The following is a 27,272-nucleotide window of genomic DNA, read 5'->3' on the forward strand; positions in this document are numbered from 1 at the left end:
ACATTTGCAAAAACAAGAGCTTGGGCGTAAAGTGCGACGATAAAGAAAAGACATGATAGAAAGTAAAGGACAAGGATCGCGAAACCGCGTCCTTGAGTTAAATGCGTACTCGTATATATATATATATCCATCTATATTTATTTAATTATCCTTTTTAGTTAATTGAACTCAATTCAATTGTCCAAGTCCTCCGTGCAATCTTCTCCTACCTTGTGGAGTTGCAAGATTGCTAGCGTCTGCGGGTGTAAGCGATGGACGACTCAGGTCGTGGGGCGCGAGCTGGATCCGTCGTACGAGTTGCAAAAGATAAAACGTAAGTAGCTGCACAAAAGCCTGAAGAGAAAGTGTGTAAGGGGAGGGGCAAAGGGACAACAACCCAGGCCGAACCTGGCCCTGCCAACCAACACAAGGGAGGCAGGTGGGCACGACAGTCAAACTAGGCCCAACCCAGCCTGCAGCGACCAAAGGTGAAGGTGGGCTCTGCTGATGAGCCGAACCTGACCCCGGGCCCTAACAAGAGCAGGGAGACTAGGGGGGAGGGCTCAGCCCCCTTCCTTGCGATAAGGAGAAACATGGAGGGCCCCTCCCTCGTAACTCATACCACAGGGAGACAGGGAGGGGCTCAACCCCTCCTTGGCGAAAAAAGGAAGCATGGAGGGGGTCGAGCCCCTCCCTCGTAATCGGTACAACAGGAAGACAGGGAGGGGGCTCGACCCCTCCCTGGCGAAAAAGGGAAATAGGGAGGGGGCGAAGCCCCTCCCCTTCATCTTGCACCACAGAGAGACAGGGAGGGGGCTCTGCCCCTCCCCGACGAAAAAGGGAAAGAGGGAGGATCGGGGGCAGGGGCTTTGTCCCTGCCTGCCAAGAATACTCAGGTGGCAGGGGCAAGGCCCCTGCCGACCTAGCAAAAAGCGAGGCAGGGGCCAACAAGCCCCCGTCGAAAGCCTTATCACGGGTGGCAGGGGGTGTCGCCCCTGCTGACCTGTCAGAACATTAAAGGCAGGGGCTAAAACCCCTGCCGATCAACTAAACGCAGGTGGCAGGGGATGTCATCCCTGCCGACCTGTCAAAAGATGTCAGGAAATGCAGACGACAGGGGGTGTCGCCCCTACCGTCTTGCCGAAGAAGAGAAAAGGGGAAACGAAGAAGTAGAAGGGGAAGAAGAAGAAGAAGAAGAAGAAGAAAGAGAGGGGAGTTGGGGGTTACCTGTAGGGGGCCGACGAGAGGGACCGAGGTCGCCGACGTCGGCGTCGGCAGACGAGAGGGAGCTGCGAGTGAGGGGGTTCATCGAACAGGAGCTCACTGGAGGTCTGTCTAGCGGAAGGAAGGTGAGAGAGGGAGAGAGAACGAGATAGCAGAGGGGAAAGGGGGTTTCTATTTGAAACCCCTCCCCTGCCTCGCCTTCTTTAGAAGGTGCAAGGGAGGCGATGGCTTCAGGTTGGGTTCGGGTCCGACCCGAATCCAAGTTTTTTTTTTTCTTCCGGGTTTTACACTCCCAATCCTTTTCTAACAACCTTCACTTCCAAAAAATCAACCCAATAAGCATATTTTATCCCATTTAGCTTAACTGGGATAATTTGAATCTCCTCTTTATCCATGTTACCACTAACAATGAATATTACCAAAGATAGAAAGTAGCAAGCTTAACAAAACACCAACAATTAGAGGCACTTCAAAGGTCAAGTTGTAATGTCACGTATTTTCACACTTAGTTAAATTTGAGATTTTCAAAAAGTTGGCTAAGTCTGGGAGAAAAATTGTTTGAATCTTGATTTTGACTTGATGTTTTTGAGTCTGGGTTTGATCCAGGTCTCATCAACTAGGTCTAAACGAGCCAATCGAAATGTGAGAAAAAGTTTTACTTTCGACATTTAAATTCAAGCGAAATTCGAGCGAATTCGGGTTATTTTCAGATGAAATTCAGATTTCGATATTTGTGTAATATGTCGTTGGATGCGTCTCGGAATTCTGAGCGCAACAATATTTTACTTTTCTAAATTCGGGCTACGGTTGGCCTGAAAATCACATTTTTCTGAAAATTGAGCAGTTTGTCGAAACAAATCCAGAGTTGGATCGGATGCATAAGATCCAAATTATTATGGATTTGGATCTTATATAGGACCCACTTTAATCTGGATTTAATCTAGATCTGGATCCATTTTCGTTTTCGGTATGGGTTTGGATTTGTGGATCTGGATCCAAATCCAAGCCCCATGATTTCCAGCTTTAAATTTAATATAAAGCTTTATTTTGGGGTTTAATAAGGTTAGGGAGCCTTCTGGGTTAATTTGGAAGTTTTTAGATAATTTTTATTAATTAATATTTAATAATTAATTAAAAAATATTAATTCCAAGTTTTCATTTTTGGGCTGAGTAGGACTTCCTAAAAGAGTCCTTATTATTGCTTAAGAGAGGTTAAAAAAGAGTTTTAAAAAGAAAAAAATTTCAAATGTGGAAAAGTCAACATTTGAGAGAGTTTCAAAAAATTAGGAAACTAAGAGAGAGAGAGAGAGAGTCCATTAGTGCTGAAGAAAAAGGGAGGGGCGACCTACCCTATAGGGCCTATAAAAAGACCTCAAAAAAGAGAGAGAAAAGAGAAAGAAAAAGAAAAAAAAGGAGGAGAGATAAAGTGAGGAAAAAAGAGGAGGTAGAGGAGTTTGGGTCATCTCCAACCATTTACCCACGTTTTTCAACTTTCACCGTCGTTTTCTTTAAGTTTTTATTCATGGTATGAGTTTTCTCTCTTGAATCAAGTGAGAAATTGATATAGATTGGATTTTCATGCAATAATTTGATGAAAATTCATGGAAAGAATGTTTAAATCTATGTTTTCGTAAAAACACATGGAGGATGATGTGTAGATCTTCCTCCATGGTTATGTTTTTAATTATTTTCATTCTTTCATGCAATAAAAATTATGTACATGCTAAAACAGAATTTTTATTGGTAGTAGATGTGCTTATTTAGAGGTTTTTTTTGGTGAATATCGATTCCCACGGATATACTTGTGATTCTTTCGATCGTTCCTCATATAAAAATTTTGGTGCATGTTTTTCTTTGTTGAAACAGATTTTTTTTTATCATGATCCAAAGCGCATGTCTTGTTTATGTTAGATTAATATCTATGTAGAATCGTGGAAGGCATGCAAGTTGTTTCTGATTTTCAGCATGTATTTCCCTTAAATAGTTGCATGATCATGGTAGGAATCCGTATGTCTATCTTATACAGTGAATGCTTATGATTATTACTCTTGATCATGTGCATGTATAACTATATAGGAATGCATGTGAAATATGTATGTTGCTAAAATCTGTCCAAGTTTGCCGTGACCCTCCTGCATGGTTTATCCTTCTAGCCGTGATGTAAAACACTTTTCAGCAACTTCTGTGGTATTAAACTTGAGAACTGCATTCATTCCTAACATCATTGGATATTCCATGTCCATGCTCTTGGCAATTAATTGTAATTGATACCCTGTGACTTTATCCTTCTCTTTGCAAATGCACCAAGACATTATGAGTTCTTTGCTCTAGTAGGATTTGTCTTCCTTTTCTGCGTATGCTACAATCACATGTCATGCTGGCAGATCACTTGACCCTTTGCTGACATTTGACACGGGCAATCATGTAAAAATATGCACATCTTCATATCTTGGACTTGGTTCTTGCTATGCCCCTGATTTTGCACATTTGTGTTATGTTCTAAAGTCTTGATCCCTTGTTCTTTTTGTTTCTTTTTTCTTTTTCACAATTTGACATTCCATTGTTCTAATAGTACTATCAAGTCTTGACTTGGTAACTTGTGTTAGGGATTTAGGAATTTAGTGTCTATATTTTGCACACACTGTCATATTTTCTGTATTGACAATTTGACTAGTCAAATATACAGATGTGTATCCATATATTGTGTCTGTCTCTTAATCACTCATATCCCTCTCCAGCTCATACCGATTTTCAGAATTTCTCATCTTTTTAATGGCAAAAGGAGTTGCTAGCTGTAATATCTGCTTTTGACTAGCGTTAGAACCAGTTATTTTGAACATTGTATAGTTTTTGATAATTTTAGTTTTTTTGGTTTGTTATAAGTATTGAGTGGTAAGAAGAGCATGAGATCATGAGAGATCTGTATAATGAGAAGTGTTTCATCTATCTATTGTAGCCTGTTTGAGCTTTTAGTTACTTGACAAAATACTTGCCTTTTTTTTCTCCTTTTTCTGATTACTCAGAAAAAAAAACAACCCTTTTGTTTTTGGGTGGTTTGGGCTGGTTGGCAGCCAGCCGAGGGACACTTGGCTGACTGCCAGGCCCTGGCAAGTGGTGCACAGGCCCAACATGGGCCGTGTGATACCCTGCCAAGCCCAGCCGACCCAGTTGGCTGGGTGCTGGACCATATTTTACAAAAAAAATATGATGAATGCTATTCCTTGACTGTGGACAAATGACAGGTCGATTGAATCTTTGTTTATGTATAGTATGGCTTATATGGAAGCTTAGCTTAGCATATTAATTTTTTCAGAATACTGGCTAATTGTGTTATACTTGGCTCTTTGCATACATGTGAATGGATATGCTAACATATGCTAACATGCTTAGGCTGAATTTGTTATGATTGATTGAGATATCATTGCCTTAGTTGTTTTCATGGGCATGAGCAATCATGAAACTAATGCTTTATTGCTTGAACCTCCTTACATGGGTGTTCACATTGTTATAATAGAATTAATCAATGAATGACAACATGCATTTTGGCATGAATACGTGAACTCTTGCACATGAGTCTTTGAGACCATGCTTATGAATGTTATTGTTCCGTGCACATAGTTAAATTGGCATATATGAATGTGCATTTGGAAACATGTTGACCTCATTGCATATTTGACATGTTATGGTTTTTGCATAAGATGCATCAATGATCAAAACAAATTATCGTGGGCCTGATGAGCCCTGAACTGGATTGCCCTTTTACTTGTTTTTATGCATCGCAAAAATCACATCTGACATTTTCTCTATATTGCATTGTTCTGCATTTTTACACGGACTGGAGTCCCGTGATGAGCCTCGCATTTGAAAATGCGAATTTGTGGTATTAATTTGGCATGCTGAATTGCAAATTGATGTAACTATTAATAATAAGATAAAAAAAAGAACAATGTAATGTACTTTCTGAGATATCTCATCGAGAGTATGAGACTCTTGGAGTTGCGGTTTTGGAGGAACCGAAATGATACAAAAACTCCGTGTGCGCTATTGTTACATTGAACCCGATATTGAGGTTCTTCTTCTGGCCACGGTTTTAGGAAGAGTCTGCCACTTTGCCCGGGGTGGTGTGTGGACACAACTGTTGTTTTGGTATACCAAGAAAGTAACGTCAGTGGATGTTGATTTTTATGGTGTCCCTGACATTAGATGCTGATTTTCAATGTTCCGATGGATGGTGTTGTTTCCTGATATCGGTCGATGGTTAAGTTTGGAATACAGTAATAAAATACAAATTGTGTGCTAAGCTACCCTGGGAACCTAACTTGACATCGGGGATTTTACCCGTTTGATGTATCCGTGGGCAATAATAATTAAAAAAAGAAACTTAGATTGTGTGCATTTAATAGGGGCATGCATATTGAAAAGAAAACTTGACTAAAAATAATAATGTGTTCATACATGTGCATTGAAATCATGCATATTCTTGCTATGTATTAGATCATGAATATTTACTTGTTCTCTTAATTATGATATATTGATGAATGCATGATGTTTCTTCTCTACTGCATGCTAAATGTCTATATTGCTTAACTTGTGGTCCCTAATGATTATTAAATTGTCCTTCATGCTTAACAATTGTTTTCTATTGCATAAATGATTAATTGAATTACGAATTTGTCATAAATGTGTTTCTCTAAATTATTGCATGAATCTTATCTGTGTTCTTTATGCTTATTTGTTTCATTTGAGGGATTCATACGCAGAATTCTTTAGATTCTGACACCCTACTTTTTGTGTTTTTCGCAGTCTCAGATGCCTAGTGAGGAGGACTTGCTTTTGAGAAGAGTCACGAGGAGACTACACGACTGCACGACAGATTCTTGGAACGGCGTGGCTCTTTCATTTTGCTTTATTTATTTTTTATTTACTTATGTTTCAAACTATATGCATTTTAATAAATAAGATTTGGTTTGGTATGGTATGGTATGAAAGATGAGTATAAGATCCCTTGTGGTGGTGGTGGTGGTGGGGTTTAACTGTAAGGCCCCGGGTATCTGGAAATGTTTCCGCACTTATTTAAAAAAAAAATTGACACTTTTTCTCGGGTATGAAATGAAGTCGTTACACAAGTAGATGACACAAGGCACAACTAAACACAATAATATGCTTAAAAATGTTGAATCTACACAAAAGCAGCACATCCTTGCTCTCTAGGTGCAATCGACACCTAGAAGAGACAGAAAATGCCTTACCCTAAGCTAGAAATGCCTCAAAACTTATCCAAATCCTCGCCGAAACCCCAAAATAATTAACCCAAGCACTTTGGTCAACCTCTCATAGTAAAAAACTAGAAACGACCTGAATAGAGTCTATTTGGGCTTCTAAAAACCAAAATATGAGTCAGAATCAACGTTTTCCCAAATCTGGACTGAAACTTTTCAAGAATACAGAAAATCTTGGAAAAATCACTAAAAATCCCAAACAGCTCCAAATCGAGTGAGGTTTGGTTTGTAGAGTGTCTAAAATCAGCCTCTAGCAACCCAACGAATCAAACTGACCAAAAGTTGAACAAAAGTACCAGTCGTTTCAAGAGCGGTGACGTCACCTGGGTACCAACTCCAAGCTCCTCTTCTTCCTTCCAGATTCAGCAAAAACTCCTCCCTGCACCCTCTAGCTCTGATACCATGTTTTAGGAGTGAGAGAGGTTAGGGTTAGAGGAAGCTCGATACAAAATGAGAGAACAAGTATTCTATTCAATGCTTGTCGTGAAAGAGAGACATTTACAAATAAAGGGGTTAACCCCCTTAGACCTCAAAAAGTAAAAGGCTTAAATGTTTAATATACCCCTTATTTATAGGGTATGTACATATTAGTCTAACAGGTTACTTTACCTACCTTTATGATACACTATATTACACAAACTTTCAATAATTCTTAGACTGTTTGATAAAGAGTTATTGTTTCAAGTTTCTTTCCTGTTAACAAGATTGTCAAAATTGTTTGTTTGGTCAGCAAAAGTTGTCGCTGGCTTGCGCTCTGACCCTGTTTGTGCTTGAGTTGATCCATCTGATTGCATTAGTTTCTGCAGACTCATTGAAGGCCTATTTGACAGGTCTTAGTCTCAGTGTGCTGAATTGTCTGAGTTTTGTGACTAAGCTTTCTAAATGTGGAAACTTCTTGGCTGCATGATATCAAGACTTAGTATCCATGTTTAGAACCATGCCCATTGTTTTCTTATCATAATGTACGAGTAAAATCCTCCATTAAGGAAAAGGTGAAAAGATGGCCTGGTCTTTATGAGGCACCGTTGAGGACTCCCTGGAGTAACATTTCAGTTAATGGCTTGAACGAATGTTGATGAAGCACAACCTATTTTTAGCCAAGCTTCTCTCAACGTTGTTGTAGGTGTGAAAGCATTGAGACCTGTGGGGGCTGGATTTGTTTTCTCATGTGCAGTTTTGTGGTTCTAGTTTGACAATCTTGTCCGTGTCCATCTTTGAGCTCCTGAAGTTTTCTTGGTCCATGTGAAGCAAGCTTTCTTGCATAAAAGCTTTAATTGAAGCTATCTAGAAATATCATGCTTGTTGACATGATCCTTGGTGACATTCTAGAGTACTTGGCTGTAACATCTTTTCTAGTAGCTGATGTTTCCTTGGCCGTGAATTGAATGTGATACTTGGAGTGGTAGAGTTGCACTATCTTTAAACAAGGGATCTTGGGGTCATATCGTCATACCCAGCTGGTGCCTATCCCTCATCTTGGCTAAAAGAAAAGAAAAGTGTGTTTTTTTGACTGGAGAGGAGGTGGGGTATTTTGTGGAATTTCCTTGGGTACCTTACTTTCAAATGCCTAATGATGAAATGCTTGGCTTGAGTTTTTTTTTTGGCTCCATCTGTTACTGGTATCGAAATATCTTATTCCAAATGTTATTCCATTGATTCCTGTTGGATTGGTTGATAATGTTACATGCACGGCCAAGACATGCCACTTGCATATTATGCTTGATTAGTTATCTTATAACGTGTTTCCTAATTCTGTGACCGTTCAAGGTTGCAATGTTTCACATAAGTTTTTCTCCGTTTTATTTTCTTGTCAAAGTATTTGATGCATTTTCCTAACTTCTCTGTTGTTTTCTGCAGATAAAAAGTCTTCTTGGGACAAATGTGGAGTGGCTTTACTACATCTTACAGGCATTCAACACTGGTGATTTGGCTCGTTACCAAGAACTTTGTCGTGTCCATGCAGCTGCTCTTAATGCACAGCCTGCACTGGTAGCAAATGAAAAAAAGTTGCTTGAGAAAATTAACGTTCTTTGTCTAATGGAGATCATCTTCAGGTTAATATCTGCTTTGCCACTTGTTCTTTTAGAGAAATCATCTTTCTTTAGTTGTTGTTTGGATGTCTTTTTTGGTGAAGCTCAATGTGAACCCTCTCTTTAAAGAATTCAATTGTTTCATATATTGAACAATTATGTTCATATTCGCCATTGTGCTTGACAGTCGTCCTTCAGAAGATAGAACCATCTCCTTAAGTGTTATTGCTCAGCGAACTAGGCTTTCCATAGAAGACGTGGAGTGCCTACTTATGAAGAGTCTATCTGTAAGTTATTAAACTTTGTTCTTGTCGACTTTATGCTTGTGTTTTGTCATCCTTGGTTCCTTTTTGACATTCAGAATATGAAACTCCTAGATTATGTTACTTGTCTAAGTGTTGAAGGTGCATGGTGGATCATAGAACCCCCCCTTATAACCCTTTTGTTTTTGGCTTGCATCATGCTATTTTCTGTTGTGGATGGTTATGTTTTTTTTCTTATTATTAGTTGTTTAACTTCCACATGATTGAGCTGGTTCGTGCATGTGTGTGCACACACATTCTTGTTGGAAGAACTTTTTTGACTTTCATTGATATATTGTTGGTTTTAGTGGAACAATCGGTAGAGTAAAAGAGTAACTGCGAGAACATTCTTAATTCCATTCCCCAGAATCTTGTCATGATAACTTGGTCAAAATGATGCAGTTTGAGCTAAATGGGGCGACAAGGTGTTTCACTGATGAGCAGAAATGTTGCAAACAGGCGCCATCATTCAGGCTTTTCTGTGTTGTGTTATTGTAGCGGTAGTATTAGTAGCTGTCATTATTGGGAAATGTATTGTGGTAGAATGCCAAGTCCAAATTCCAGGCTTCTTGGCCCATATCCTCTCAAAAATTGGAAACTGGAGGAGCAGATTCGGTTTTGGCCTCTCTCTATCGGCATTTTCTTTTGATAGCGAATTTCTTTCAATTCTCAAAAAAAAGCAGGGGGGTGTCTTGTGCAGGATCTTATAAATCACTGTTTTCCACCTGGCCAACCTATGCTATAATTTTGATGCAACACACACACACACAGACACCTGGGCAGAAGGCAAAAGCTAGTATGGTTGGATATTTTTGTCCATACTGTTGGTGGTTGTCATCCTTTTATTTATAGAGGTCACTTTTTATGAAGTACGCTTCATGCTCAGCATGCAGCTCCACTACTGATGACCATCCATATTGGCATTTCTTGAGATGGACACTGCATCCATCTGGAGAAATGCCAAGATTGATGGCTGTCTGGTAGGTCGCTGCATATAATGTTAAAGACTGGTTCCTTACTGGTAATTATACTGCTCTTGATTTGCGTGGATCTTTTGACATTGAGAGAAAAATTTGCAACAGGTTCATCTAATTGAAGGCATCATAGACCAAGTTGAAGGGACTGTTCACGTTTCTTGGGTTCAACCACGAGTTCTAGGTATACCTCAGATCAAAGCACTTCAGAATCGTCTGGATGGTTGGTTGGACAAAGTCCACACTGCTTTGTTATCCGTAGAAGCTGAAACGCCTGATCTAGTGGCATCATGAACTTAAGCATCTGCCTTTTTTTCTTTTTTCCTTTGTAACAATCTTGGTATTCAGATCTACTTAGGGAAGGAACTTGGTTCAGATCCAGGGCTTTCTTTGTTTCCAGTCTTGCTTGCTTAAATTTTTGTGGGGTGGGAGGCGCACCTTTCTTACTTGCTGCTACTTGACAGGTCTGTATTTTTTAATTCTTATGAATGTTTATGTTCCCATGGATAGAAATTATCAGAGACCATGTGAGAAATTGACACTAAACGGGTGATTGAATTCTGAAAAGCTCTCTGTCTCACTCTCTCATTATTTTTAGATTTTAATGAAAATTTTCACAATAATAAGAGTCACGTGTAGTTTTTTCCACAATCAAGTGCACTAGGATAGTGACAATAATATTGGTATATTAGATGGTAAAAGACTAATACCACACCAGCATGAGATGAAAAATAATGAATCACTACCATCTTGAAATTTCAATATAGACAAGGTGCTGCTGAAATCAGAGGCACTTGCTGCAATCCACTGTGGTGTATCAGTGCTGCAGGCATCATCTTCGTCACGAGTATGCTTGTCTGACAGAGGGAGCGTGTCTGAGCCTCATAAGAGAGAGAGAGAGAGAGATGTTGGCTTACTGTAAGCTGAAATAAAGAGATGTTGGCATCTTCTGCTACGCTTGCTATCTTCACGTGCATCTGAGCAGACGTAACTTTCTAGGTGGTGGTGGAGTAGGATGAGATGAGCTGTTGCCAAAAGGGCCTCTCTAGTCTCTGTGTTTTTTAGTTCGGTTCCACTCATCCCCTATGTCATCCCCCCGACTTCATGCTCTTAAATCTTATGATGCAAATTGTTTAGATCAAATCTGACCTTATAGATGGATTCACCATGATTGATTTGATAATAATAGACCCTTGGATCATATTTTTTTTTATGAAAAATATGATTTTTTAAATCACACAAATTTGTGGTTTTGTTAACCCTTTAATTCACCAAAAAATCATGCATACAAGTCAGATTTAGGTGTTTTAAATGTCGGATCTTTCACTAACTGAATGATGTAGATCACATCTATGCAGTCTCATTTGATCAAACAACTCGCATCAATGAAATCTCAAAGAAGAACTTTGGGTATGAGTGGAACGGATGCTTGTGGAGAGGATAGTGTTGCCTACTGCAACTTGTTTTGCATATTGGATTCTATAATTTCTATGCAAACTTGTCTTTCTAGCGAAATTCACCAAGTTTTACCGGATATCAAGTTAGCACACGTACGCAGAGAGAGATTTCTCGGGGGCACGCTTGTTTCAGCTTTCAGGCCAAAAACAGCTCATTTCCGTGTAAAAGAGCGTATTTTTTCTTTTTATTGAACAATGTTTTCACATGAAGAAATTTCGGGGAAATTTTCATTTAGCCCTTCCTTTTGCCTCTAATCCCAAAAGAGGCCTTCACATTTGTGAATTTTCTGATATGAGCCTCTGTTTTTCGGAAAACTGTCCAACAGAGACCCACTCTTACTATCAGTAACATTTAGTCAAATGTACAACAGGGGCTTCTGCTTGTCTGGCAGGAGCAGAGAGTGCACGTCACTTTGTGTTGGGACATTGCAAGTTCCAACCCCAAATGGTATGGTTGTATAACTGGTAGGGGTATGCCTAACCCCAGCGTCGAAGAAAAACATTTAGTCAAATGTCAGTAATACCTTTAAATGGTTAAAATGCCTAACTTTTCTTTTTATTAGGGTAAATAAAAAAAAATTAAATTCCAAAGAGCCATATAAAAAGCTCAAAAGAATCACGTTTTCTAAGACATTGGAGGTTATAACACGAAGCAGGTTATATGCCCCCCTGTTTGCTACAATGCATGTTTGGGGCCCCAATGAGTGACACGTATGTAAGCACGTGCAGCTCGTATCCCCATGTTTGTCAGCATCAGTTAGCATCGGAGTCCGGTGCGGTTGTAAATACTTAAGTACCCTTTTCGCCATTGGTGCCATAAAATGGCGATTCTAAAAAAAGACCGGTTGCAAAGACTTAAGTACCCCATAGATGGTTATTTAAGACCCAATCCCTGCACTGCAGGATTATCCGAGAAAAGAATTTCCCTGAAGAAGGCCATGAACATCAACCCTCTCTCTCTCCCTTCTCTTTTTGCCTCTGTGCACATCTAGCAGACGATCTTACACTGCTCCATCTAGCACCGACTGACCTGCACACTGACTGTAGCATGGTTCAACTTGATGAGTTGTAGAACCTGATTCAGAGTTTTTGCCCTTAGAGAAGGGGGGTCTGGGGGTTCCCTGACGTGGGTCTCGCTGCGCGTTCAGCGGGCGGGGGCCCTGACGGGGGGGGGGGGGGGTATCTGGGGCAACGCCTCCCAAAAGAAATTTTTTTGGGCCTTGTATAAATTCTTTCTTTTCTTTTCCTCTTGTAACTGTCAAAAAAGAGCAATAAAGTTTTTCCTCTGGGCGGCCATGGGTTTTTACTCTCTTTCGGATTTGAGGGGAGGTTTTTCCACGTAAATCTGTGTGTCATTGTGTTTTGTTTGACTGTTCTTGTTTATTGTTTCCTTTGGTTGTTTCTTACTCGCGGTTTTCGTAACACTCTTCCCCGTCATTGGTGTCATGAAACAACGATTCTAGAAAAGGACAAAATTTCTTTTTTTTTACTACACGATTTACGAAAACCACATTGCAATTTGCCTTTTTTTCGCAATGCGATTTACAAACATCGCGTAGCGATTTGTATTTTTTTTCGCTACGCAATTTTTGTAAATCGCTACTCGATTTAGCGATTTGCCATTTTTTTTTTGCTACGTAATTTTCGTAAATCGTTACTCGATATAGCGATTTACGAAAATCGCATAGCGATTTGCCATTTATTATTTTTTTGCTATGCGATTTTCATAAATCGCTACTCGATTTAACGATTTGCCATTTTTTTTTTCGCTATGCGATTTTCGTAAATTGCTACTCGATAACGATTTGACATTTTTTTGCTACATGATTTTCGTAAATCACTACTGTGTGTAAATCGTAAATCGCGATGCTGAACTCTGCCTCCTTGAGTACGATCTTCACTATGATCAGGCTTTAGTCGCCAGCCAGTCCGATGGCAGTCTTGAGGTCCGTGACGTGGAAGCCAGAGAGGAACGTGCCATTCCCGATGTTGGCGGGGAGGTGGGTCCTGTCGGAGAGCACGGCACCAGAGGTCGAGATGAGGACCTTACAGTGCCAGAACCAGATGAATGCCTGCCAGGACTTGAGGGTGCGAACGCCCATGTTGAGCAGCGTCAGGGTGGCCTGGAAGTAGGGGTGGCAATCGGGTCGGGTTGGCGGGTTGGCGGGTCAGGTTGGCGTGTCAGCATACCTCAACCCGAACCCGACCCGTTTATTAAACGGGTCGGCTGTGGCAAACACGAACCCGACCCGTTTAATAAATGGGTAACCCGACACAACCCGCCAACCCATTTAATAAATGGGTTGGGTCGGGTAAACGGGTTTTCAGGTTCGCGGGTCGGATTGGCGGGTTGACGGATTGGGTTGGCAGTTAGGCAGGTTGGCGGGTCGGGTTGGCGGGTCGGGTTGGCGGGTCTGGTTGGCGGGTTGACGGGTCGGGCAGACGGGTTGGCAGGTCGGGTTGGCGGGTCGGGTTGGCAGGTTGGCGGGTTGACCCACCCGCCTAACCCGTTTATTAAACGGGTCAGCCGGGTTGGCGGGTTGGCATACCCCCAACCCGAACCCGACCTGTTTAATAAACGGGTTACACGGGTCGACCCGTTTATTAAACGGGTTGACTTAAGCCCAACCCGAACCCGCCTAAGAGGCAGGTTGGCGGGTCGTGTCAGAAATTGCCACCCCTACCTGGAAGGCATAACTCTGATCAGAAGTATTGCCGACGTAGGGGTAGACGGATTGTACTTCGAAAGACTTCGTTGTAGGTATACTGAAGGAAGATTCCGCTGTAGGTGTCCCTCGAAGGTGGCAGAGGGACCGCCACAGGTGGTTGCCCGCTAGACGATGGCAGCATTTCGGTCACTGCTAGCAGGAATAGGATGACGATCGCCAGCTCTTTGCCTCTCTTAATTTCTCTCTCTAGAGAGAGAGAGGGTTTTACAGTGTTTCACGGAGAAGAAAGAAGAAGAAGACGATGATGACGAAAAGTTCAAACAAAAAAGAAATATAGAGCGCTTCAGGTTCGTTTTGTTGTTTGGACTTTGAAGAGTTAACATCATCCTCGACTTTCTAGATGGAGAACATTTTTGTCCTTTTCTCGAATTATCATTTTTCTTTTTTTGAATGGAGGGCATTTTTATCATTTTCTTAAACCGTCGTTTCATGACGAGAATAGCAAGAAAGGATACTTAAGTCTTTGCAACCGCATCGGACTCTTATGCTAAGTGATGCCGACACACGAGAATACGAGCCCCAAGTGCTTATATATGTGACGCTCATTCAGACCCGAACACACTATAGAAAAGAGTGCACTGAGGCCTTTATTTGGCAGTTTTCGGGAAACGTGCGACCCATATCATAAAATTCAAAAAAGTGCACAAAATTTTGAAATTATGGCGAAAGTCGCAAAAGTTTGTCACTTGAATGAAAATTTCTCATAGACTTTCATAGGCCTCGTCAGCTCATCTTCACCCCCCTTTCGCCCGGGGTCTCACATCTTTTGCCCTTTTCTTTTTACTTTTTGTATTTGTTTATGTATACCTTTTTTGTACTTTAATTTGACTTTCAAATTTTTGTTTTCAATGGGACTCACATCTTTTCATTGGTTCACGTTCTCTTATTGGTGAAACCAACAACTAAAAAAATTGAAATGAAAAGACTTTTCATATAATATTGTTTTGTATTAAAAAAAAATACCATGGAAAAATATAGTGGCTTAGAAGTTAAAAAATAAGAGCCTCAAGCGTGTTTCATGCCGAAAGAGGTTCTCTTTCACAGTAAATAGGGCCTCTTTCCTACAAAGGATTAACCCACATAATAAATCCCCCCCCCCCCCCCTTTCGGCGAAGCACTTTCTCTTCAACATGGGTTCCCCCACGTGGTTGTTTCGATGGAGAGAGCCTTCCCTTTAGCTCATGCCCTTTCCTATGAAAAAGGCTCTCTTTCATAAGAAATAGAGCCATTTTCTTATATAAGGTGAAACATGAGAAGTATGTGGTGGGACAAAAATGACAAGTGTGAAAAACAGCTTTCCTGTTAAAATGGGTTCATACCTTCCCCCACGGGGAAAGCCTTTCCCTGCAAAGTGACCGTTTCAAAAGAAAGAGGCTTCCTTTGTCTGGGAGTGTAACAAATTCCTCCTAAGGCTTCTTATAGCACTGTGGGACTCCCTGCGGACATTTTTCTAGCGTCACCTATGATGTTTATAACTGCAATAAAAAATGCTAACAATATTATGATTTTAATTTGCTTAACTCTTGTAGTCTTGCCTGAGATCAGGTATTTGCTATTGCAAGAATTGGGGCTTAAATAGTTATATGGACTACAATTCTTAAGTTTGCAATCTCTTGAGACCATCCAAATTTCAAACCTTCGCTTGTTCGTAGCCATTAAATAGCAGCAAACCCTAGGATGACTTAAAATGAAGCATCCAATTTAAAATGCCCAAAAGGCTTGGAAACTTATAATTACTTGGCAGCCCAATCTAGATGACCACTTAAAAAAAAGTCACCCACCCTAAGCCATATTGGAATAACTTGACTAGTGTGCCATGTTACAATATTAAAACCAGGTTGGTAAAGCAGAAGGCATATTCTGCCATATTCTGTTTACAATTTTTTGGTAATAGAACCAATCAGCAAGTTCAATTTTAGAACAAATCTCCATGACTTCACAGTTCACATAAATTGATAGCCACATTTCAAAAGTCATGGATTACATCAGCCTATTTTTTTCACATTTTCACCCCTTGTTGACAGGGTTTAGACATGCGCATTGTACTGTTTATTTTTCAAAGTTAGAAAGTAAAACTGGAGAGGGTTTCTCACTGACAAACATTCCAGGCAGACCCGTTGGTATAATATCGTTCATATGCTAAAATCAAGCATAAAACTGAACGCAGTCTGGCGAAGGCAATGGCTATCCACAGCAAAAAAAAAAAGAACGGCCTAAACAGGACACCATAATCACACACACACACACACACGAGAGAGAGGTAACAAATGCTCATTTTATTACTAGGAAACAGGCAACTCACCCACACGTCTCAGATACAATCAACATCCCTCTATCTTTCCATGAACAAATTGCATCACAAATCACGTGATCTCACTCCTGCCTGATGAAAGGTGAAGAGCTGAAATCCGTACTGTAAAACGACTCATCCCCTGCAACAAAATAATTCTCATCCTTCTCCTCATCCCACTTCACCACCTCCCTAATATACTTGAATGCCTCATCAACAGTCACTCTTTCTCGAGCCTTTGCTTGCCAAACAAACATTTTCCTATTGCTAAGCGACGCATACAAGTCCTTGAACTTCATTGCTACATAGTAGTAAGCCTGGTGTGCTAAAGACTGATTGTTGTGGTGAGGCCTCACAGGGCTGAAATCCGGGAACCACTCGCACACACTAAGAGGGACTCTTTTTATTTTCTCTTCAAAGAGATCATACTTATTCAGAATCAGAAGGAAGGGAGTGTCTCGGAAACATGGATGCTTGACCACTGTCTCAAACAGTTCCTTGCTCTGCATCATCTTGTTCCGAAGGGTGTTGGTACCTGTATCTGCCCATAACTGGTCATAGTCACTCAGAGCAACACAGAAGACTATGATGCGGACGTCCTCAAACATTTCCACCCATTTGCAACCTTCATTTATCCCTCTTGTGCTTACTCTGATGAGTTGGTATCTAAATAGATTGAACAAAATATGCAAGGATTTATGCTGAATCCTAGAAAATGCTTGAAGATGACAATTATATTTTTCAAGATAAAATTGTGTGTGTGTGAGCCAAATGCTACAACCAAGATAAAAAATGTAGACAATGACAAAGTCACCTTATACATGGCTGCGATGGGCACTCAGAGTTTTCGTTGTAAGGTTCAGACATGGGACTTCGGTCATCTAAAGAGAATTCAATGAAGGCCAAGCCGTTTCCTTGAGTAACTCCTTCAGCATACAAGATGTCCCTCTCAGAAGGTTCATACTCATTGCTTGACACCTCAATAGCCTGCAAAATGTTAATAGCATAGTGAATCCAACAAAATTCAACTAAAATAACTTATAAAATCCTCCATTCAACAAAAGAGAAACATCTAAGAAAAGATGCAAGTTTTCAATGTATAGGACTGTGATTCCTCAGCCTAAAAGTTGGTAGCTTAATTTTATCTGTGAATATATTGGAGTTAAAGCTCCCAACTTGACTTCAAATTAGGGGTGGGCAACGAGCTGGCCCAGCCCACTAATAGACCGTTCTGACACTGCTGACTGGGCCAGGGCCAGTCAAGCCCTGCTCGCCAATTGATGGTCCGGGCCTAGGCCTGGTTTAGGCCGGTCCATTGGGATAATAAAAATCATGCAACTTAGAGAAGGATAAATTTTCTTGGGAATAGTTGTTAATGAAGCTTCTGATGTTCAAAAGGATTTTTTGTTCATATGCGCATGAGAATCCAAGGTCAGATTAGCGAGAAGATGCACCACCACAGTCTAAAAAAGAGTGCTGCATGGATGGGCTAAACCTCATCATCAAGATAAAACCATCATGCAAGTTATAAAGGATAGCACCCAAAGAGGGAGCAGGATAGGACAAAACCCCCACATTCACAAAAAGCGACAAAAAGCCATCTCTGCCTCCAACGCTAACTGAGCAACAATAATCCAAGACTAACATAGTGAGCCATAAAGTTCCCTAATCGTGGTGACAAATTTGATAATACTCTCTTATCAGGTCAGCTCCATTAACTTTAAGATGAACCTATTTGGCCCAATCTCTGTGACTGAGCATAGTCGACAACTTTCAGTCTCTGAGTTCAGCCAAGGCAACTGCAGGATCGACAGGATTGATTGTTGGCAAGCATAATATACATTGAGAATGAACAAGGTTTTGGGCTTGAATACAGTGGACACTGGTATACCCAAAAGAAAATGAATGAAAAACAAAGTACCGCAAGTTGAATAAGGTGTTGAAAGGATACCCGGTCCAAGAAATAGTCAGCGACATCTGGAAGGAAATGAAGCTCATTTCTTCTCTTGTATGTCGCCTGGATAGCTGGGTCTTTCCATACCTCATCCACTAGTGGAGCATATTCACGTGTTGCAGCTGGGAAAAATGCATCCAAATCTCCCATGGCAATTATCTCCAAGAGCCAGTCAGAAAAATGCTTCAACCTTGGACTGATACAATAGATGCATTCAGGTGGGCCTTCATTATTGCTCTCTCCTGGTATGATGTCAATTTAAACTGAGCCAGTTTCCTACTATTGACATAATAAGGGAAAAAATATAATATTATATAGTCATGATCATGCACCCATAACAATTGAAACAGATAAAAAAGTATAATATTATATAATCATGATGATGAATCCATGACAAATACATACATACACCACATTTACATATTTATATGAAATCAATGATTTCTGATGGACAGAAAAAAAGGTGTTCAGAAGTCACTGGAAACTTCTAATTAAAGACCTCCTTACCCATATCAGCAAATAAGACTTTCCAGTACAACACTTGCACCATAAGGGTACTAGTCTAGAAAGGAAAGAGCTGCAGATGCAAAGGACACTGTGCAGAACCAAAAGGCCAGAAAGTGATACCCATCATTCAAAGACAGATGGGATAATTTTTTCACGTTCCATTAGCTTATAAATATTCAGATTCGTACATCATAACACAAACCAAATACTTTTGTGACTAGTTTCATGAAAGTGCATAACTGGAACTGGGCATGTAAGATGATAACATTTGGAGTTTTGGACCATAGAGAATTTCCATAAGAGTTCACACAATCTTCAATTTCACTACAGGCTAAAGTTTAATTATTAATTACCATTTAGAAGGTCCACATTTCACAAAGGCAACACCAAAAAGGCATGGAAAACCATGCAAGGGTACTTCCAGAAGCAGCCTAGCTATGTATTGCACATAAGTTTTAAAGCTGAAAAAGGCAATGAACATTACAGAACTGATTAACTTGGACCAAAAAATAACTAACTAGAACGTTGCAGACAATTACCTTGTGCATTGTTTTGGTCATGAGGATCAAGAGATTTCAACTCGAGTAAAGCCGCTTCCTCAAACCGCTCTCGTCCTTCAAGCAAAATGCTCAGATATCTGTACAAGTTGCTTTGAATCATAAGCTTGATGTTTTGCAGCTCCTCCAAGGTGAACTTGTTCCCATACAAAAATTTGGCCTATTCATTGGTACCAAAAAGTATACAGAAGAAAAGATATGAATATTAAGAAACTAGTAACTACCATAATCAGAGGAAAGTATGACACACAAAACAAAATAGAATAATAAATGAACAACAACAACAACAACAACAACGCCTTCATCCCAAACAGAATAATAAATGAACATAAAGAAAAAATACAAAACAAAACAAGGACAGATACAAAATGTATTTTATGGGAAAAAGCTGACACTATATTGACCACCATAGAACAAACACTATAAAGTTTTTAACCAAATACTACAAACGACCTACAATTGTCTCCCAAAGAAAAATCATAAAATTGTAGCAAAAAAAAATAACAGGAAGACTAACTTTCCTGTGGCTAACGAAGCATATAGCAATAAAAAGATGAAAGAGACAAGGTACACCATACACGTAACAATAACCATCAATACTTGTACTTAAATGAGTTTGTCAAGACACCCTTTGGGAAAATGATGCATAAAAACCGTCCAAGAAAAGTGTAAACTTATATGTAAAATGGCTAGTTGAAAAATATATGCCAAAGGAGATGGACTTCATTGAAATATCCTCCATATGAGTTTGTAACTTTGTAGTGAGGCTAAATGTGCACCCATCATACTTTTAGGGCCTGTTTGTTTCATATAGCTTTCACAGGAAATTGCTGAGCTGGCATCCCCTTTCTTCTCTTTTCCACCATGGATGAAACAAACATCCAAGCATCATGGCAGGAAAGTGCCATGCTGGCACAAGTGGGCTCCAGTTTTCCCACCATCTTCCTCTTTTCATATGTAAATCTCTTCATATGTCCCTTTATATGAAAGAACTTTCATGGGTAGGATGATCTGGCATGACTTTTCAAAATCTGCGCCTCTTCCCATGAAAGACCCTTCCTTTCCATGGGAGTGAAATAAATGGGCCCATGGTGAAAATAAATGTAAGTAAACAAACTTGAGATTTCCTGGTATTAATATCATGAGGATGCAAAATGAGATGGAAATGATGATGGAACGAAATCTTATCAAGTGATGATGCCTGGAGTACGACTCTAGGTCTCACAGATTGAAACTGACCTAGTTTACTTCTTTTCTTCAACATTGGAACAGATGTACCAAATCAGAAACCAATCAAACCATTAAACATCATCCTTAAAAGGCAAACAACAAATATACAAATAGATGCTAGTTGCATATCTAGTCTTTGAATCCCCAATTTTTTGTGAAGCAACAGATTAACCATTGCAGGAATATAGGATGCAACAAAGTGATGATCATAATAGTCCACTCTTAGCACTGAACAAAAAATGTGCATAACTTCTGCCATCTACAGTCATTACCCATGGCCAAAAAAAAGTAGAGAAAGAATCACAACACAACAATGCCGCCTGAGCAGCCTCTTTCCCTCAAATGCATGCAGTGCTGCCAAAATGTTACCTCTCTGAATGTATTTAATCCCCACAATCCAACTGAAACTATGCCAAGAGCAAATTTATGTAAAGGACATCCTTCCAACAAAAAGACTTGGAAATTCAATCCATCCCCCCACCCGGAGTAGGATATGGCTCACAATCAAACACCAGTAACGTCTTTCATAACTTTCTGCATTCTCACTTCTGGCAAGTCGCTACACAAAGATGTTATCAACACTATGTTCTTGCCAAGTACAATCCCACCATGGTGCACACCTCTAGTAAAGTTAGGTTCAAACTGACAATATGATACATGCAATAAATCACCAAGTTGTTCAACACCATGCCTCAATCAGTCCACAAATGCACCAAGCTACCATTAAAGGCATGAACATATCAAGACATTGTAAGAATAGATACATTCAAGTATCGTGTTAAAAAGGGCTAGAATAATTTAAACAAAAGCTGGTGACATGATAACGATCACACCATTTTCAGGGGACACTGTCTCAGATAAAAGAAAGGACATAATGGTACATCAAAGTATTTTGAGGACAATCTGTAAGAGGAGATCTGGTGTCAAGAAGGGTAAGTCCATGCAACCCTCAATCTGATCTTAAAATGAAAATGTAATGTTGCAACTAGCTACTTGGAAAAACCACTATGAGTTCTGGATTCAATATAATCTTATCTGTTAAACTCACAGAAAAAACCTCATCCAAAACAGGTCTCAATTGCAACAAGCATACGAAACAAACGCATGTCATTGTTTACTGAACTTCCCATGGTAAACCAATAATTTGCTTAATAGCATTTTATACACAGTGATGCAGGGCCCAAAGTGGGATCAAAGATCTACACTACAATCTATGAAGTACGGCACACTATTCTATAATAAACTAAAATCTACCAAAAACCAAAGAAATAAAAAAATTAACTATAAATAACCAATCCAACCTCTGAACTTTTCTAAAAGTCTCCACTAATCCCTATTTATTGGGAAAGAAATCTAAAGAAACCCTAATTCTAAATATAGATTAATTTGAGATCTAATATCCACATATGATTTAAAAGATTCAAATAAATGTCCAAATAACAAGAATGGATCTACCACAAATACCCGTACCCAATTAGGCCCATTCCCCACAAATGCCACTGAACTTGGCTTCCTGGGACACTTGCTTTAAGAAAACTGAGAAACAGGCTGTCATTATCAAAAGGCCAGAATGAACTATTACCTGGAAGAGTCACCCTCATCAAGAAAGGCCTCTTCAGCCTCCCAATTCACTACCTATACTTAGATATTTCTCATTGGCTTGAGAAGTTCATTGCTGCTAATAGAACATCTGCAGATGCTGGATGGGGAATGCCCACAAGGCTATCAAGCATCATTAACAGATGTCGAAGATGTCAATCACCTACTGATGATTATGTCACATATTTCTGTTTCAACTGTTCTTTTTATAGGTTAAAAAACCCTTAATTAACACTCTTTAATGGAGTTTTCAGGAAAAAGGTACTGGCTTAAGAAAAGACTTCAAAACATATGAAATGTTACCCATTATAGCCTTTACCATGACTGACAGTTTCAATAGCTAGCACATTGGCAGAATCCACACTATCATGATCCACAAGGGTCACCTCTATCCAATTACTCCACCCTGTTCTATTAAATAGATAGGTGCACAAAGTTTAACGGAGTATGGGTTCTTCAACTAGAAAATATTGGACCAGACTGAAGTATGCATTTTTACCAATTATCCTTTGAATCCATGATTTTACTCACAAAAGAACATGCTCGTCAAGTGGAAGCACATTGAGTATATTGACCATCTAAGGTTTGTACTGTTGATGCAAGAATGCTTATATGGCTGACGTAAAAAATAGAGAAAGTGGTTAACAAACAGAACCTAAATTTTAGCAAGCCCATAAATCATACATATGCACATACACAAGCACGTCAAAGGATGTGAATATGCACGCATGAATATGCACACGTGCTTGTATGGATGACTGCACAAAAAATATGTGCTCAGTGCTTAAGCGCAAGGGAAAACCAGTTGAAGAAATTTCCTGTTGGAATTAGTCAAAACTACAAGGAAAGAAAAAGTCCAAAATATCAAAAGACAGATATCATACCTGCTTGAAAATGGTACTGGTTCCTGAGCCAGGAAGTCCAAGGAGTAGAAGCTTATGAACCTTTTTATGCTCTAGATACTCTGGCACAGATCTGGCGGAGTAGTTGGTAGCATCACTATGTGGTCCATGAGAATTCCCATGAAGTACGGGCAGAGAGAACAGAGAACATATCAACCGTGTGAACGCCTGCCTAGCAAAGATCAGAAGGAAAACTGTTCACAAGGAAGTATATTTCCTGTATTCTACTACAGTAAGAGAAGTTTAGAACATTGATTTAATGTACTTCCATCATCAAGTGGTACCTTCTCAAATATTTTCCCTTTAATATTGTTCTGACCTTCTTCCTCATAGCTCCCATCAGAATAGACCCAGAAATGAGTTTCAGGTGGGCATTGTACCTTTGCCAACTGCAACATCACACAAGCCAGTTAAGCAAGCTAGCCAAAGAATGAAAAGTGATTGTTTAACATGTTAAACTACCACAAGATCGACCTAGTCATCTCACATGACTATGTCAATTGTGTTAAACTGTACAGAATCAACAACAAATTGACCAAATTATCTCACACATTGAATAAAACCATGGTTTCATGGAAAAGTTCCAATGAATACATCCATATGAGCATGAGACAATGTTTTATTCAAACAATACCCCGGTAACCATCATTACTGATGTAAACTAAAATTAACCAGTCTCCGAGTTACAAGTAGACATAATTCTCAATATCAAAAAGTCATGAATAGTTTGTTTAAAGGAGTAAAAATTATATTGGTCCCCAAGGGAAACCTCAAGAACAGTCGCATGTATTAAAAAATATCAAAAAAATTCTTATATAACCTATAGTAAGAAATCTGGTAAAGGGAAAGAATTGATCAGATATCGCCTGTATTTTCAGAAATTCTGCATTTATTACAACTGATGGGGATTAAAGACACGTAGTCCCATGACAATGCTTACAAAACCAGAAAGGAGCATTGGGAGCATCAATAATGAGGCTTTTAAGTGAATGTCACTGTGAAAACCATCAAACTGCTACAGTTATATCATAAGCATTTGGGTAGATGCAGATTACCTTTAGCACCCGTAATTCAATCTTTGTTATTTCCCGACCATTGATGAAAACCATTGTGTTGCCATTGCTTGCATCAGGACTTAACTTCCCCCCTAAATTCAAGTTTGAACTAATAACCCTGTCTGGTTTCTCTCCTTCCTTTCATAAAAAAGAAAGCAACAGATATGAGTTCTTATAATAATTCAATTCCAATCCAACACCCAACTCAGTCTCTATGGCATGAGTATTTGAAATACAAAAGCATCACATGTGTGCGGACACACACACACACACACACAACCGAGAGAGAGAGAGAGAGAGAGAGAGAGAGAGAGAGAGAGAGAGAGAGAGAGAGAGAGAGAGAGAGAGGTGGCACCTTTCCCCATAGTCCTGATTCCTTGTCATACCAGTATCGTCCAGGCTTCAACTTCTGTGGAGGACACGGACATCCTAGCAACTCAGCCATTTCTTCTTGTCTCAGTGGCCGTCCGTTCACAATTAGTTGCTCTGGCTGAAGCTGATTTGCAGAGCATTCCCTCTCTACCTTCATAATTTGCCTCAATTCCAATGGACTAAGCAGCCGAGATAGCATTCTTGAGCATGTTCCTAGAGTCAATCGCTTGGACTCATTGATGGGTTCACCTATGCATGTAACACACTTGCGGCCTTCGGGCATTGAACCCATTGCCCTAAGCACACAGTTACTGCAGTATCTAGCATCACAAACAAGGCAAGACTCCCTATCCGAGAGCCTGCTACCTCTACCACACCTACTACAGATCCCCCGTTTCCTTTCCTTCTCTGAAGATATTCCTCTACGTGCATTAGGAAATTGCAGCTTCTCAGCTGATCGGACAGAACCTGCTTCTTTCCTTCCAGACCCATCAACAGTATTGAAAGTTACAATGGCAGTCCTCTTCCCTTCATTCATAGCTGGCCTGGGTGGACTTCTGGGAAGGCTATGAACCGAACGTGGAGAAGCTGAAAGTGAACATGCCGAAGACTCGGGTCTCTGCAAAGCTGATGTAGCTGATTCCGAGCTATGTGACAGCCTAGGGCTTGAATATGCAGCTAAGTGGGACAAAACCAACTGATTGGTGCCAGAGGAATTTCCTGACTTATCAGGATCAGCCTCATCGAGGTCAGGATCATGGTTTCCAGCTGGCTCTGGAGTATTAAGGCGAGAATTTGCAGGAACTGTTTTCTGCAAGGAGATGGGTTCTACCACAGGAGGACTGGAATAGGTCCCTGAACTCCCTGCAACGGGTAAAGAATTGGCTATGGCCGCTGTCGGTATGGCAGAATCTACAGGTTCAACTCTAGGAACTTCATAAGGTATGGGTGGTCCACTGTACTCGACGGCAATGGAGTAATCAAGATTGCCCGACTCTGGGAGAGGAGCCCCTGGAGGAAGCATTCTTCTCAGTAAGTCCTGCCAACCCTTTTCGTCGACCGCTTCTGCCATTTTTGCTAGCAAACACTCACTTCAATCTTACAACCAAAGCCAACATCTCAGTGGAGAGCTAATCCTTGACAATAAGAGCCTGTTGAATATCCCCCCAGGCCAAATAGTGGACTTGTAAAACACATGACGCTTTAGATGACCTGAAAAAGCAACCAACAAACCAAAAGGGACCCAAATTATTCAAACCTCCATAGGCTATAACAGAAAATCATTGACGAAAAAACCATACGAGCTTAATCCTCAATTCCAAAAGCATAATGGAAATCAAGAAACAGGTGACAAACTGACTAATCTCAGAATCATTCCGAGAATAGAACCTAAATAAAATCTACACAGACTAAAAACCTCACAAGACTCATTCCATAACAACCAACGGCCTTGTATTTCACAAAATCAACAGGATAACCTAATGAAAATATACATTAATATCTCGCCAGTAAGCACCAGCCATGTTCAACATCACTCAGTTAATACTTGGAAACCGTTCATCCCACAATTTTTGACCAACTAACAATCCAAAACGTGCCCTTTTTGTTTTTTCCTTTTCCTTTTAGTGGGCACACATACAACTGAACCCAAGATCCCTTGGGCTAAGAAGAAGAAGAATTCCTCCATACCAAGTAATCTATGAAGTCCATATTCAGGTGAAGAAGGTCAGTAGTCTCAACCAACAAAAAACTAGCGACTGACCGAGATTTCTCTAGATTTACAAAACAGATTTAGTAAAAGGAAGAATTCCATCATTGAAGGGTAGGACCGAAGGAGCGTGAAATGGAGATTACAACGTTCCCTCAAACCCGTATTTAGCTATTCAAAATGCCATCTTCCCAAATATGGAACTACCGTTACAATAAAGAAAAAAAGAAACTCAAATTTTCTAAGACCATTTCGGGCTAAAACCACATCCGATTTCTAAGGAACCGAGTGAAAACGGTTGCCAAAATCCAATAATCTAGAAAATCGCACCACACCACACTATAACAAATGGAAGAACTCCACGAATCTCACAATTTACACTAAAGAAGATCCCCCCCAAAAAAAAACAAGATGAGCTCGACATTCAGCAAATTCCAGAAAACTTGGCAGCAATTCACCAAAAAATGGCAGAAACATAACGAAAAGAAAGAGAAAACGAAACAAATCTATAATCAATAGAAGAGATGAGCTGAACACAAGACTTGATCCACAAAGACCACCATTAATTAGAAGAAAAAATCCGATAAATTCGCTAACAGATAAATGGTTACCTCAACAACACGCATCATAGTCAAGAAAGCGAAAAGCTAGGGTTCGGGCGTGGCTTTAACGCCGCTTTTAGTGTTGAGAAGATTAAGAAAAGTGCAGATTTGGGTAACAGAAAAGCAAGGCATCATTCATTCATTTTCTCTTAGAGCAGAAGAAGAGTGTTTAGGGAGGGAACGAGGGGGAGAGGTGAAAGTCAACACCTGACGAGAGCGAGCGATCCTTGTTTGAATTTGCTTTTCCTTTCTCAAAACGTGACCTTCGACCTCTCTCTCTATAGAGAGAGGTAATTTTCTCAGCAACAACCCCCAAGAGAGACAGGGAGGGAAGGTGGGCTGGGAAAAAAGTCGAATGGTTTTAAAAGGAGAAAAGTAAACCACTTATGACCCAGAGAGAGAGAGAGAGAGAGGTTGAACGGCTCTAAAAGAGAAAAGTGATCTTTCAACGATTTGTCAGGAGAGAGAGAGAGAGGGGGTTTGGGTGCCAGAGAGAGAGAGGCGATCTTTCAACTATTTGTC

The 27,272-nt window shown here is 40.1% G+C and overlaps 2 protein-coding genes across 5 annotated transcripts in view; one reads left to right on the plus strand and one right to left on the minus strand.

Moving 5' to 3' along the window:
* LOC149845236 (26S proteasome non-ATPase regulatory subunit 13 homolog B-like) overlaps window positions 1-10,355 on the plus strand; it is a 41,696-nt gene extending 31,341 nt beyond the window's left edge. For 2 of the 3 annotated variants that reach the window (XM_089995628.1, XM_089995631.1), the window contains exons 4-6: window positions 8,340-8,536; window positions 8,700-8,799; window positions 9,897-10,355. In XM_089995628.1, the coding sequence (XP_089851754.1) occupies window positions 8,340-8,536; window positions 8,700-8,799; window positions 9,897-10,082 (483 nt within the window). In that variant the 3' untranslated portion in view covers window positions 10,083-10,355. Of the gene's footprint in view, window positions 1-8,339; window positions 8,537-8,699; window positions 8,800-9,216; window positions 9,386-9,896 lie in introns of those variants that run through there. The other variant, XM_089995629.1, reaches the window with a different exon arrangement.
* A 5,883-nt stretch (window positions 10,356-16,238) lies between these two features.
* On the minus strand, window positions 16,239-27,272 carry LOC149845237 (extra-large guanine nucleotide-binding protein 3-like). 2 transcript variants are annotated; one of them, XM_089995632.1, is made up of 9 exons: window positions 26,760-27,272; window positions 24,424-25,652; window positions 24,069-24,206; window positions 23,298-23,402; window positions 22,996-23,181; window positions 19,265-19,442; window positions 18,216-18,460; window positions 17,079-17,251; window positions 16,239-16,930 (listed from the first exon to the last, which is right to left on the minus strand). In XM_089995632.1, exons 2-9 carry the CDS (start codon window positions 25,510-25,512, stop codon window positions 16,348-16,350), a joined length of 2,697 nt encoding a protein of 898 aa, XP_089851758.1. In that variant the 5' UTR covers window positions 25,513-25,652; window positions 26,760-27,272; the 3' UTR covers window positions 16,239-16,347. The 2 variants fall into 2 exon arrangements, with proteins under 2 accessions (XP_089851758.1, XP_089851759.1); XM_089995633.1 differs by having other exon boundaries at window positions 18,306-18,460; window positions 26,760-26,904.

Source organism: Nuphar pumila, chromosome 2, assembly GCF_984573655.1.
Source record: "Nuphar pumila chromosome 2, dmNupPumi1.hap1.1, whole genome shotgun sequence".
NCBI classification, from domain to species: domain Eukaryota; kingdom Viridiplantae; phylum Streptophyta; class Magnoliopsida; order Nymphaeales; family Nymphaeaceae; genus Nuphar; species Nuphar pumila.

Excerpts from the sequence above, each read along its gene's own strand:
- LOC149845237 (XM_089995632.1), bottom strand. The coding sequence starts at position 25,512 with ATGGCAGAAGCGGTCGACGAAAAGGGTTGGCAGGACTTACTGAGAAGA. Across the intron at positions 19,443-22,995 it reads CCAGTACCATTTTCAAGCAG|GCCAAATTTTTGTATGGGAA; the intron begins GTATGATATCTG and ends ACCAATGAATAG. Across the intron at positions 16,931-17,078 it reads CCATCGCAGCCATGTATAAG|ATACCAACTCATCAGAGTAA; the intron begins GTGACTTTGTCA and ends CAATCTATTTAG.